The 14718-nt window shown below is 32.6% G+C and overlaps 1 protein-coding gene across 5 annotated transcripts in view; it reads left to right on the plus strand.

Moving 5' to 3' along the window:
• The window catches only part of BRIP1 (BRCA1 interacting protein C-terminal helicase 1), a 378898-nt gene that overhangs the window by 19715 nt on the left and 344465 nt on the right, over window positions 1-14718 (plus strand). For 4 of the 5 annotated variants that reach the window (XM_031966520.1, XM_031966525.1, XM_031966521.1 and 1 more), the window contains one exon: window positions 1233-1352. The exons of the other annotated variant lie outside the window; for it this stretch is intronic. In XM_031966520.1, coding sequence (XP_031822380.1) covers window positions 1233-1352 — 120 coding nt within the window. The remainder of the gene's footprint in view (window positions 1-1232; window positions 1353-14718) is intronic. 5 annotated transcript variants of the gene reach the window in all.

The following is a 14718-nucleotide window of genomic DNA, read 5'->3' on the forward strand; positions in this document are numbered from 1 at the left end:
GGAAAAAAAGATACCAAAAAGGAAAATTGGCCTAAATCCATCCCTGAATTGGCACATGTTTCAATTTAATGGAGTCCAAATTTATGTAGTTTTCTTGTATGTGAATTTTACTTTTTAGAAGTAATAATTTGTAAAACATAAGCTTTTGAATAAAAGTTTATTATTTTCATGAGTCCTTGTTTACTTTTTCCAGTTTATTTCTAACATATTTGATTTGTAAAAGACATAAAATGAATAATAAAAATGAACTAGTTTGAATTTACTTTCTGAGAAAATGTGGGCATGGATAGAAAAATATATAACGTGGAGTTGGTCTTATCATAAAGCATTCGTTCCTTGTCTCCATTGATCCTACTTTCTCCTTTAGTGTTTACTAAAGTACTCGAAAGGTGTTATTATAAATAGCATCATCTTCTCCTTTCACTTCTGCCAAAGTTCAGGAAATAGGAAGAAGCATAGCTGCTGCTGAGAAAGATGGATAATAGAAACAGGAGGGAGATTAAGGCAGCAGATCATAAAGTTAGCTGTGTTTTTCAGAAGTCTATGATAGTCCTCTCAACTTTAACATCAATTCCCCCTAATAAGAAGTTACAGTTATTTAAATTTAAAAAAATCTGATCCATTCCTTAAAAGTTTCTTTTTAGTAAAATTGAAGAAAAAATGGGGTGGGGTGGTACTTTAAACTTTAATTTTCAAAGCTGTTTCATTTCTGTACACTGGGACCTTGCTGTAGCAGTCTTTGGGATTCTCCTTGTGGGATTATTTTATAGGTGGTACCCTTTTACAATGTGATATTCGTTATCAATTTTTTTTTAAATTCACTCCAAGATAAGCCACTCTTTTGTTTTGTAATCAGTAAAAAATTGTTATGGTCATGTGATAATGTATTTTATTTGGCGAGAACATATACATTTTTGCTTCTCAAGCTGCCATGTTAATTTGAATTTGAGTCTTGCTGAATACAGGGGACATTTGTAAAATGATGTCTTTTTAAAAGGAGGAAAAAAAAAATATATTCATTGAAGAATTTCACAGGTTATAAGTCACACTTAGTTTTTTGACAAGCCAGGCTTGGGGGTAATTGGGTGGCTTGTCTTCTGACCAATAATTGTGATTCTTTATCATTTTTCCTGGAATAGAAAACATTGATAGGGCTTTGCTATGCTCTGAAGACTGACCTATTTAAGTATCTTCAGTTTATTTTGGCTTTCTGGATTGGTGTGTTTTTGCAGGTTAGAAAGCGTTCTTGCTTTGCAAAGGATATATGGGATTTAGATACAAAAGTTGTACCAGAAAGGATTGTGAAGCCAAATTCTCCCGTGGGAAAAAAGATAACCTTTTCTCCACAAAAGGTATGTATTATAATTCACGTGTTGATGTTCAGTTAAAGGAGAGTCTACGGAATTTCCAAATTCTGTGTTATAAGAAAATATTTTATTTAAACTATTTCCAAAAATCTCCCTCAGTGTCTTTGAATGGGTTCTAAAGGAGTAACTCTTTCCTTGGGGTGGCTTGTTACTAATAACACCTTTATTTGTCTATTGACTTGCGATTACAGACTTTGCAATTTTTTTGCTTTGCATTTGAGATGTGGAAAATTGTTGAAATATATGTAGAATACAATGTACTATCTTTTAGAAACTTCTTTAGTAGATGGACAGTGTTATTTGTGTTTTGACTTGAGTTCCTCTTTAAAGTATGGACATGATAAGTCGTAAGCATATCTAATAGTGAAATTATTATAATGAATGACTCTTTCTCATAATATGGTTAGGAAAAAACATGTTATCATGTTTCCTCCCTAGACAAATTTACAATCATATGAGAAAAAAAATTATTTTTCAGAAGGTGAATGATTTATTATTCATCATAATGTTAAAGGTCCAGGTGTGTGGCCATTTTTCTTAAGGTTGTAGATTTATTGAACAAATTAAGTTTCTTGGCTAAACCCACTAAGTCAGATGATAAACTTTCAATAATGTGACACTAAATTTCTATTTGTTTAGAGACATAAATGATATATGCCATGTTAATTGAACAGCTATATAATAAATTCATTGGATTACAAAATGGTGACAAAAGGAACATAGATATGAAACTTGAAAAGCTGTAGTTTTCTTTCTACTTTCTTGGCTGCATAATACTAAAAAAAAAAAAAAATCCTCAGCCCATTATTTATTATCTCATAAATAATTTTTTTTTAAAGGAAATAGCCTGGTTTTAGTCAGTTGGAAGCCAATACCTAGATTACTAAGGTAATATTTATTTTAAATCTGAAAGTTTTCCCTGGCATTGAATAATCTAGAATAGATAACAGTTACGAAAATATACTTGGAAGGAATGTGAGATGGCATTATAAATATCTGCCCTTTTGAATAAGTGCTTTGGTAAGCTTGGTTAAGAAAGAAATATGAGACATTTCTTCCTGTTTATCCATGTCTTTAATTAAAAAGAGGACAATGATGATATCAAAAATGTGGCAGATATAAATGATTAGGTCAGCAATAGTAAAACCTAAATCTTCAGTCTGCTAGTAAACTTGTCCCTTCATATGGTAAAAATCAGTATCAGAAACTAGAGTAGAAATAATATATTAAACTTAGTAAAAATATATTGCTTAGTAAAGTATGTTTATATTTATTTTATTAAAACAAATCTTTTAGATCCATTTAGCTAGCCTATTATTTAGTCAGCAAGAATTTATTAAGCATTTACTATGTGCCAATCATTGTGCTAAGTACAAGTGATACAAAGGAAAAAATTAAGCAGTTCCTGTTCTCAAGAAATTTATATTCTAATGAGGGAGAGGACCTGAGTGGAATACAAATGAATATAAGTACTAAATGAAAAAAAAAAGGTATATTTGGTAAGGGAGTGCCCTTGTAGCCAAAAAGACAAAGCTTCCTGAAGCTGTCATTTGAGCTGTTTATTTTTATATTTTTTAGTTTAAAATTTTTTCAGTTATCAGATACCTTTTTTTATCCTTTCCACTTTTCCTCCCACATTGCTCACCCATCCTCTTCCGAAGAAACCCTTAGAATAAAACTCTTGTAACAAGTATAGTCAAGCAAAATAAATTCCTATATTGACCATGCCTGTTTGCCTATTAGTCCATCACTTCTTCAGACTCTAATGAGACCAGATTAAAATGCAATTGGGAAGTGTTCATTAAAATAAATAAAAACATAATGTAACATAGATATTGTTAATTTGTAATTTTCTAAGTCAATATGTTATGTGCAAGTTTGATACCACTGCTTCAGGAGTGGTGTCAAACTAGAAACAGAGGGAGGTCACTGAATCATTTATGTATGGGGACTGCATTCTGACTTAGAAAATTACATAACATTATCTGTGTTCTACTATATTCTTATTTATTGAATATTTCCCATTTACATTTTAATCTAATTTTGGCAGCTCTAGGGAGGATTACAGGCCTTTAGGCTTTTAACATCTCTGTTCTAGAAACATTACAGATTCTTAAGTCTTTCAGAATTGTTCATTTTTACCACATTGTTTTTATTGTGTAAATTGTTCTCCTGATTCTCCTCATTTCATTTTCCATCAGTTAATAGAGATCTTTTTGAGTTTTTCTGAAGCTATTCCCTCAGTTTTGTCTTATAATTCAATGGTATTTCATTATATATTTATATTATAATTTATTTAGCCATTTCCTAATTGATGGGCATCTCATTAAGTTTCCAGTTCTTTGCTGCTGCAAAAAGTGGTGCTATAAACATTTTTGGTACACATAGTTTCTTTTCTTCTTTCTTTTATCTTGTTGGGGTGTTAGGTCTTATTAGTGGTACTGTTGGGACAAAGGGAGTTGAATAACATGAGGCATTGTTCCAGAATGGCTGGACAGTTACAGCATTACCAATAGTGCATCAATGTGTGTTTTCCCTCAGCCCTCAAACAGTTAACGTTTTTGTTTTTTGTCAACTCTGCCAATATTTGGGGTGTGAGGTGGAACCTCAAAGTTGCCTTAATATGCATTTCTGTAATTGGAATATGAATATTGATAGCTTGAAAATTGCTGGTTCGAATCCTTTGACCATTTATCAATTGGAGAATGGTTTTGAGATGAGTCTCCAGGGAAAACAGGGATTCCAACAGGTAGAGGTGGGCAAGGAGTGTATTATAGCTCAAGCATAGCCACAATGGAAAGGCAAGGAAGTGGGAGATAGTGTCCTATGTGTTAAATAGTGAGTTGACCAGTATGTTTATAATAATGATCATGAGGAAGGAAGTTTTAGAAGACTGGGAGGGAAAGTTGTGAAGACATTTAAATGTAAAATGAATGAGTTGTTATTTGATCCTGGAGGTCATAGGTGTCCTGTATATCATTAAAAAAAACAAAATTTTTTTTTTCTGTCCATAGGGTCACTCTGATTTCCAGTAGAATTATTTTTTCATTTTATTTTTTAATTAACAAACATTTATTTTTCTCCCATTCCTCCTATCACCACTGGAAAAAAAATAGTAAAACAAACTTTCATTACAAATATATAATGAGTCAAAAAAAATTAAATAATGACTATGTCCAAAATTGTATATCTTATTTTACCTCTTGAATCTATCACCTCTCTATCAGGAGATGGAAAGCATATATCATCAGTCTTTTGGCTGTTCTTAATAGCTTCCAAAGTTGTTGTTTTTACAACGTTATTATTATATAGTTCTGCTTACTTCATTTTATATCAGTTTATATAAATCTTCCCAGGTTTCTCTTATTACAACACAAATGTTCTGTTATGTTTATATACCATAATAGATTAAGCCATATCCAATTGTTGGGCACTCCTGTAGTTTCCAAATCTTTCCAACTACAACAAACCTGGATATAAATATTTTTATACTTATGTGTTCTTTTCCTCTTTGGTGAATAGGTCTAGTAGAGGTATTTCTGGACCAAGGTGTTCATTTATTTACTTTAGCCCCTTTTGGGGCATAGCTCCAAATTGTTTTCTAGAATGGCTTTACCAATTCACAGTTCTATAAGTAGTACATTCATGTACCTTTTCCCCCCACAGCATACTAATAGAATTTCACCAATTATTTGCAGAGTGCTTTACCATAATTCTCATTAGCTATACAAGATTTTGCAAGAAAATATTTGTAGAAGATAGACAAATGGTTTTGGGTGTGACGTCTTCATAAAATTTAATGTGGTATATTTTTCTCAGCCTCCTAAATAAATTCAAATTTAAATATAGCTCAAATTAAAGGAGATTAGGGATATTTAACATATGGAAGATGTAAAGAAAATGCTAGTCTTCTATTTCATTCAAATGGGGTAGCATTAGAAGAAAAAAAATTTAAGAAAAAATTATTCAGATCCAGAAATTAATTATATTACTATACATATCATCCTCAAATTTTTTTTCCCAAAAAGGGTTATAGTAGAAACATTTTCTTCATTTTTAGATGTCCCCAACTCTGGTGTTTCTCTGCATATTTAGTATGTGCCTATAAGAGAAAGTTTGATTATTTAGGACAGCAGTTTTTCAGATTTTTGGGCCCTGGACTAAAATTCTTGAATCCTCTTACAGACTTTCATAATTTTTCTTACTTAAAGTTCATCATCCAACTCATGACTTTTTTTCTTTTACATTTTCTTTTCAGGATTCTGATACTTTCCACAGATAAATTCTTGATGTTTTAAAAATAAATATTATTTGTCATTTATCTGTATAATTTATTAATGTTACTTTGTCTGTTTTGAGCATTTTTTAAGTAGATAAAGCATGTTTTTAATAAAATAACAACCATACTTTTGGATTTAGTTTTATAGCAAATTTTTGTTGCTGGGATATTTTCATTTGGGGAAAACTTTTGAGAGTTCAGGTTTTCAACTTTTGGTTGGTATAATAAAGACTCAAGGCCAGCAGAGTGTGCTGTTGATGTTCAGATAGAGCTTTTATTACTTTGTTGACTTGGAGAGAGCATTCTTGCTATTTTCTCATTGATGAAATGAAAGGGTTGAAAGGGACTTTAGAGATCATCTAGTTTCTGGGTGAGAGACTGAAGTGAGTTTAAACATTAATTCTAGCATTCCAGGAGGAAAATAGCTGAACTGAATCTTAGGAATCATTTATTGGCAATTCTAAATCAAATCCTCTAAAAATGTTAGATATGTTGATTTTTGACCACAGGACACACTATGGAGTAGGATCCTTTTTTCAAAAGAAAGCTTTGAGTTAGGTGTTTTTTAAATCAGCTGTATTTTAAGGAACACTTAAACTTCTGTTTTTATTGTTATCATTACTTCTTACAACCTGCTCTGTCAGTTAAATGAGGAATGATATTGGTGTTAATAATGTAGGTGCTATACTAAGGCAATATTAATTTTTACCCCCACTTCCAGCAAATTATTTTAGCACTTAGTGGTATTTTGCTTGTTTTCACAATTAATCACTGACTAGAGGCCAAAAAGTGATTTCACTTTTAACTTTATTTCAAGTTATTGCTGAGAAATAGCCTCAAAAATGCTTCAGAATTCATCTTTCCTCTTTGGAAATAGAGCCATTTTCATGGGGAAAGGTAAAGCGTTGTTTTGATTGTGGATAATAATATTGTTACTAGTATACTGACAACTGGCCTAAAGATTATGTGGATAAAGATACACATTAGCTTAAATGGGCAATTAAAATAGATTTAAAGAAATTGTTTTCAAGCACTGTTCCATAAAGGTTTGTAAGGAAAGGTAAAGTGTTATTATCGTTCTTTAGAATACGTACGAGTATTAAAAATATATAGCATGGAAAAATAGCCCATTGAATAATCTCTCTAGTTAAAAATCTGTGACTTCAATTAAAACAATTTTTTTTTGTATTTTAGATGTCTAGAAAGATAAAAGGCAACCCCTTTTTGAACTATTCAGCTTATTTTTAGTCACCTTTTAAAATATTATTCCATATTATATAAATATTATAGGTATAATATTTATATAAAACATATAAATATTATATAAATTAATTTATTCTAAAGCAGGAAGGTCAGATTTGTTCAGTCTGAAAGGCTAACTGTTGAATGTAAACTGTTTTACAAATGCCTGTTTATTTTTTGTTCTGGTTTATTAGAAGTCCAGAAGAGAAAATCAGAGTTGAGTTACATGGTAGATAGATATAAAAATTGAAAGAATATTTTATTGTAGCTGTTATAAATGAAATTGATGATTTAGAAAAAATGAATCAAATAATAAAAATAGTCCTGGTGGATAGAAGCAGAAACTATTTTGAATTGATTATAAACAATCATTCCCTTAAAAATGTGCTTTTTTCCTCGTTAGAAAAATCAAATATTTTTCTCTGCATACTTCATTTTTTTTTTTAAGCAAGAAGAACAGGATTCAAAAGCAGATGCCTTATTTTTTATTTCATTAGATATATTTTTATACCTTTGTATTAGAATGTTACAAGAAAGAGGTTTGCTAAAATTGATTATGACTATTTGGCATTCATACTTTACAACAGAGTGTTAAGTGGTCATTTGATTTGCTAATTATTCCCCAGAATCACATTGTGAGAAGTCTGCCATGTTAAATCTTAAAGTTCAGTGACTTTGGCTCACGAGGCTCTGTGTATTTCACAATGATTTTTAGGCACTTACTATATGCTGGTGACTTGTTAATGGATAATCAATTCCAGGGAATGAGAAAAAAAAAAAAAAAAACTTGCTTCAGAAGTATTAGTCATTGGCATCTGAATTCAATTATTAATTCCATTATTTTCAATTGCATTAGGCTGAAAAATCTCCAGGCTGCTAAGCTAGACTAGTTGGGTTTGATGTAGACCATAGAGCTTGAAGAGGGATCTTTGAAATCATAGGAGAAAATCTGTTGTTGAGATCCTCTCTCCTACACTTCATGAATAAAACTTTCCTATTTGTATTGTAGATTGGACAAGTCATGTAACTTCAGATTCTCTGATTGGTTCTGGCTTGCCTTTATTATTATTAATTTTTAGTACTGATGCATAAAGAATTTAATACCTTTTAAGTATGTTTACTATTTAATTTTTGATAATGCACTTATATGTTACTTTGTAAATTTATTTCATTGATATAGGCACTTCTATCAATATAGATTGCCACCTCATCATATGAAAAAGTAATAAGAAAGAAAAAACAAACACACACCACCAAAAAGTGAAAATGCTATGTTGTGATCCACATTCAGTTCCCATAGTTCTCTCTCTGGACTTGGATGGCTCTTTTCATCACAAGTCTGTTGGAATTGCTTTGAATCACCTCATTGTTGAAAAGAATCATGTCTGTCAGAGTTGATCATCACATAATGTGGTTGTTGCTGTATATAATGTTTTCTTGGTTCTACTCACTTCACTTAGCGTTAGTTCATGTAAGTTTCTCCAGGCTTTTCTGAAATCATCCTGCTGATCTTTTGTGACTATGGTCCATATTTTTTTTTAAGAACACACACTGGAGACTTTTTTGTTTTCCTTTGAATATCTTCCTGTTGATTTCACCTTTGCAACTTCTTTCTTATAAGACCCTTCTCTCCTCTAATCTGCCATTTTGGTGCAGGCCTTCATCACCTTCTGCTGGACTAGCTCAACATCCTGCTGGTGGGTTTACTTACCTTCAGCCTCTCTGGTACTCCAGTACATCTTCCATTCAGCCATTAAAGTGATATTCCTGAAGTACAGGTCCAGCCATGTTAATAAATTCCAGTGATTCTCTATCACCTCCAGAATCAAATGCTATCAGTCTTCTCATACCTTATACCCTGCCAGTGACAGTGACCTTCTGGCTGATCCACAGTACAAGACCTTCCATCTCTTAATTCTGGGTATTTTTTCCCACTGTCTCCTATCACTAAAAGGCTCTCTTCAACTCTGCTGATTGACTTTCCTGGCTTCCTTAAGGTTCTGACTAAAAATCCCATTTTTTTACACTCTTTTCTTAACACCTAATTCCAGTGCCTTCATTCTATTAATTTTTTCTATTTATCCTGTGTATAGTTTGCTTTGTATTTATTTGTTTGTTGTTGTCTGCCCTGCTAGATGGTGATCTCTTCAAGGGCAGGGACTATCTTTTGCTTCTTTTTACATCTCCAGTGTTTATTGTCTTGCCTGGCACATAGTAGGCACTTAATTGTTTATTGGTTGATTAATTGTCAGGGGATGGGGATCGTGTTTTATCATTGGGATTGAAAATGTGGTCGGTCATTGCATTGATCAGAGTTCTTAATCTTTTAAAGTATTTTTGCTTTTACAAAGGTGTGTTGTATAAATTGCTATTATGTTTCTGCTTACTTTGCTCTGCATTAGTTCATATAAATATCAGATTTCTCTGGACCCAACCTTTTCATGTTTTAGGATACAATAATATTTCATCACATTAACATACAATAATTTCTTTAGTCAATCTCCAGTTGACGGGTACCCCCTTTGATTCCAATTCTTTGCTGCCAAGAAAAGAGCTGCTATGAATATTTTTATCCAAATGAGTCCTTTTCTTTCTTCTTTCATATTTTTATTCTAGTAGTAGTACTATTTCTAGGTCTAACAAGTAAATTTTGAAGCATCGTTTTCCAAATTGCTTTCTAGAATGAGTGGACTAGTTCATAATTCTACCAGTTTATAAGAAAATTATTCAAATTTATAAGAGTAAGAGCTTTTCTATAGTGGATCAAAGGATGTGAGTTTTTTGAGGAAGTTTCTATTCAAGCTATCAATGACCAGTAGAAAAAAAAAATCTTCAAATCACTAATAATTAGAGAAATGCAAACTGAGGCAAGTCTGAAGTTGTACTTGACCGCCATCAAATTGACAAAAAGGAGTTACACAAGGCAGGCTCTGGGTATTACACCTTTTATGGCCTTAATCCAATCTAATAGAAGAGTTCCAAAAACAGGTGCCATTGTAGAATTACTGGTTTTTATGTTTTCCAGTGGCATAAGCCAATATTTGATCCATCCAGATCTTTTTACTATTTTTATTTTGTTACTAAGCCAAGTATTATAGAACTTTCTAATAAATAGGCAAGCATTATAGAATTCTTCATTGGTATCTCATAGACGAGGACATATTCTTGCAGCATGTGATATATATAATCCAGGTAAGATAGGTATTATATCAAATAATATATGCTTTAGGGTTGGAAGGTTTATCTAGATCAGATGAGAGATGCAATTCTAGAAAGAAACAATTCCAGTAAGTAGTAGGTTGATTGTCTATGAGTGGAGGGCATACTGAGTCATGAAATAGTCTACAGAATATATGTTAGAGAGGCCTCTATAGAAGCCAAGTCCCATCTTACTCTTGCTTGGTAATATTTTTAGTTCTATATAGTTGACATTCCCCTTCCCCCCAATTCTATTAGCAGTAACATATGTTCCAAATTTTTGTATAATGTGAATGTAACATCTGTGGTTCTAATAACATTTATGTCACAAGTAACTGGCTGTGTGATTTGGTACAGCTCATTGACACTCAGAATCTTATTTTTTTTTTTTTTTACTGTACTACATTGCTTTTCAAACTTCATCACTTTGCAAATAAAGAATGCTAGATTTTGAGACAGAGTATTTATGATCATGGATAAGTCATTAACTTATCTGGATCTCAGTTTCCTCACCTGTAAAATGAAGGGGGTTGATCTAAGAGATCCCAAACATTTCTTCCAATTCTAAATTTATGATCCTGTAATCTCCAAGGTTATCTCCAAGGTCCCCTCCAGCTTTAAAATGTCATGATATTAAAGTCTTTTAACTTTTTAAACTCTTAACTCTTAACTTTTTTAAATGAGTTCCTCCAACTTTATGCTATTTCAAAATTTATCAAGTTCATTATTTCTCTTCATTCCTGTCTTGGGATTTTCCCCCTAAAGCTGACCATTCTTTAGATTTCCTATTTCAGTTGAGAGTCCTTCCAAGTCCAACAGGTACACAGTCTTAGAGTTATACTCAACTCTGCATTCTTCCTTACCTCCCAAATGCAGTTGCCATTTATTATCATTTCTCTTTCAGAGGCATTTTTTGCCTTTTGTTTTCTCTCTCTACTCACATGGCCACCACTCTACTATGGGTTGTCATCACCTCTCATTCATAATTTGCAGTAGTGTCTTAATGGGTTTCTGGGTTGCCACTCTTCTCCCTTTCCATTCTTCAAATAGTTGTCAACTTCATCCTCCTCAAGTATAGGATTAGTCATGTCACTTTCTATTTGTTGTTCTGTTGTCTGATTCTTTGTGACTTGATCTGGGATTTTCTTGGCCTCTTATGGAGTGGTTTGCCATTACCTTCTTCAGCTCATTTTACACTTGAGAAAATTGAGGCAAACAAGAGATTTGCTTAAGGTCATACAGCTAGTAAATGTCTTAAGACCACATTTGAACTCAGGAAGATGAATCTTTTTGCTCTATCCACTGCCACCTTGCTGCCCTGCTTTCTGTTACTTCTAGGTAAAATAAAACTCCTCAGCCTCTTCCTTTGTTTCTTTAGGTATTGGAGAGAGAAGGGGAGAGAAGGGGAGAAACATAAAGGAGTTTGCAGTGGAAAGAGGGGAAAAGAGGAACTCATAATGACTGGGCTTTTTTTCTTATAAAGTTGCTTTGCAAAGAAAGAGTGGAGAGAATATGGTGTAGGATGCTTGAGGAGAGAAGAGAAAATTTGAAACTGCTATCATGGAGAATATGGAAGAATCAATCAGGGAAAAATAAAAAAGATTGTTATGTAGCAAAAAGGGCATTGTTGGAGATAAGATAGTATATATTTGTTACTAGCTCTGGGCAGCTCAGTTGTATGGCTTTGTTTAGCCCTCTGCACGTGAGGGCAGATGGTGGGGATAATATAGAGTTTTGGTTTTGGCAACTCTGGGATATTTGAATATTTTTTCTTTTTTAAATTTTAAAAATTTAAACCTTAAATTTAAGGTTCTTGTTCTCTTCTATTGTACTCATTAATTATTTTTACATTGCTATTAGTGCCCAGATAATTGCTTTCTAGGAAAATGCTTTGAAATTACTTTTGGCTTTTAGGTGATTATGCTAAAAATATTTTATTTATATAATAATGTGGTACATAATTAAATTAATAAGAGCAAATCCATCAGCAACTATCATATTCTTGACAACACAATGAAACAAATATTCGTGTTTTAATTTTTAAAAGAAGCTTTAAATTAGTATCAGATATTGAGCTCGTACACATTGTAAAGTGTGAAGAAACATTACTCACATAAAACTCTAGGAGATCATTTTTATTATTTTACTGATACATTGTTTATAAACTTATAATAGAGTATGTTGTTCTTTAATAGGAACTCAAGAGTGAAAACCATCGTATTAGCTTAATTCAGCATTTTTAGGGCCTCTTGTGAGAATATATTCATGCCCTAGTATATGATGGATAAGGAAAGGGTAGAGAACAAGTATTTATTGAGTGCCTACTATGTGCCAAGCACTGTGCTCCACTTGACAAATATTATTTGATTCTTCATAGCAATTCTGAGAGGTAGGGGATATGGATATTGTTACCTTCATTTTACAGTTGGGAAATTGATGTAGACAGAGGTTAAGTGACATGCTCAGAGTCAGTTAATAAATGTTGAGCTAAGTCCTTGGCATATATTATATATAATTGCATATTTATTATATATTGAATAATATGCCTTCTTTCAGCCTTAGAGACAAGTTAGGGAGGCAGCTGCAATAGCTTAAGTGAGAAAGGATGAGGGCCTTAATTAGTTAGTGGCCATGTGATTAGAGAGAATAGGTTGGATGTAAGATAAGATGTGACAGTAACTTGGCACTTAATTAGATATAATGGATGAAGGATAATGAAGAGTCATGGATGACTCCAGAGTTGGATACCCAGGTGATTATAAGGATGGTATCTGTCTCAGCAGAAGTAGTGAAATTTCAGAAAATGGGTAGGTGTGAAGGAAAAGTTAGTGTGAATTTGTCTTGGATGTGTTGATTCCTTTTCATGGAACAGTCCTCCCTGACTTCTGTAGGGCTGTGGCAGTAGAGTACAAGTTCTGGCAGATACTCCCAAGATGGAAAATTAATTTTTTTTCTAATATGGAAAATACCTATCAATAAAACCCACATAAACAAAAATTCTTCAGACAGATTCTCAATAGTTTTTTAAATAGTATAAAGATAGTGAAAACAAAAGTTTGAGAACCACTGTGACTATCGGTCCAGTGATGTACTGTATATCTTTTGTCTCATGCCCAGTTTAGGTACGGATTAGCATTTGGTAGAGTAATATATTTTTTGACGATAGCAACTCTCAAAAACCACCAATTAAATTGTAGAAAGAGAGACAACAATCTGCTTTGGTGGAAGGAGGGCCTACGTTGATGAAAACATGGATTCTTAAAAGTTTTGCCAACCTACTAGCTGTATCTTGATGAATGAGAAATTTATGTGGTTTTTATTCAGATTTTTACTGGCAAAAGATATTTTAGTTACCTTTTCAAATTACTGTTTGTATTTATGATTTGATGAAATGTATTCAATATCTATAAATACTCCTTCTTGAGAGACATGGGAGTAATAATTGATATTCTAGGATTAGAAGTAAGCATTGGTAGAATGATAAATTAGAATTTGGTAGAATGAATATAGTGCAATAAAATTTAAAAAACATTTTCCTTATTATTCTTAGTTCCATTCTTTCATATCCCACTCCTTTTGGTGCACAAAAAGAACATTTGACAGTCAGAAAATGTTGATTCTGGTTCCTCTAGCTGGAGAGACCTTACCTTTCCTTCTCTGGGCTTCAGTTTCCTAATTGTGGAGTAAGGGCTTGAACAAGACTTTCTCTTAATTTCTTCAGGTTCTAATATTGTTTGAATGTATGAGTTGACTGTAAGGACAGGCTTTGCCCATGTACAAATCTTTTAAAGTAGCAAATCTTATTTCTTTGAGGAATTATGTACTGTTTGGAATTATGCATTTCCAGTTTTGTCAATAAAAAATAAACTCATTCTATTTGAATATGTGCCCCATGGACATTTTCAAGTTAATAGACAGTGTCATTTTTTTTGTTTGTTTGTTTTGTTTTTGTTTTTTTTTTTTCCATGGGGAGGTTGATTCTATTGTCCTTTTTATTATCTTGCCAGAAGGGAATGGACTGATTACTATGTGGTGTGCTTGAGATAGTTAATTAACATTCTGTCCAAGGTTTTTGAAAGTTGAAAACTGTTATTATCAGTAAAGGACTAAAGTACATATTGTGTGCTGGAGAAAGAACACACATGGACATTATGTTCTGGGACAGCTTGCAAAATAAGTGGAAACAAGACAGAAACCAAACTACATCAGAATACAGGCACAGACAAACTCATTGTGGTGGCTTTGGGCAGAAAGAGGTGAATACTAGAAAAAGCAAAAGCCTTTTTTTTCCCCCCTCTTGGCAAGAGATATCTGAATATGGCCTCAGAGACTATTAATGGAAAAGTGCCTGTATGTAGATGGATCTTGTATTCTGACATTTCTTTTTTTGGCTCTTGCTAGTCAGCTGGAAAATCTCTGGCAGAAAAGAATGGAGAGAGCAGAGAGTGCCTGGAAGACTGGGCTTCCTCTCACAATTCTTTCATCATCACCTTTCTGAGAGTTAGGTATTGTTTTATTTTCTGTGTTCTCTCCAGGTATTATTGTATATACAGTATAGTGTGAATAAGACCATAGAAGAATGTGCTACTTCTGTTCTGTAGCCTGATAAAGATTTTAAAAACATTTTCTAAT

The sequence above is a fragment of the Sarcophilus harrisii genome, chromosome 4 (assembly GCF_902635505.1).
Source record: "Sarcophilus harrisii chromosome 4, mSarHar1.11, whole genome shotgun sequence".
NCBI lineage: Eukaryota > Metazoa > Chordata > Mammalia > Dasyuromorphia > Dasyuridae > Sarcophilus > Sarcophilus harrisii.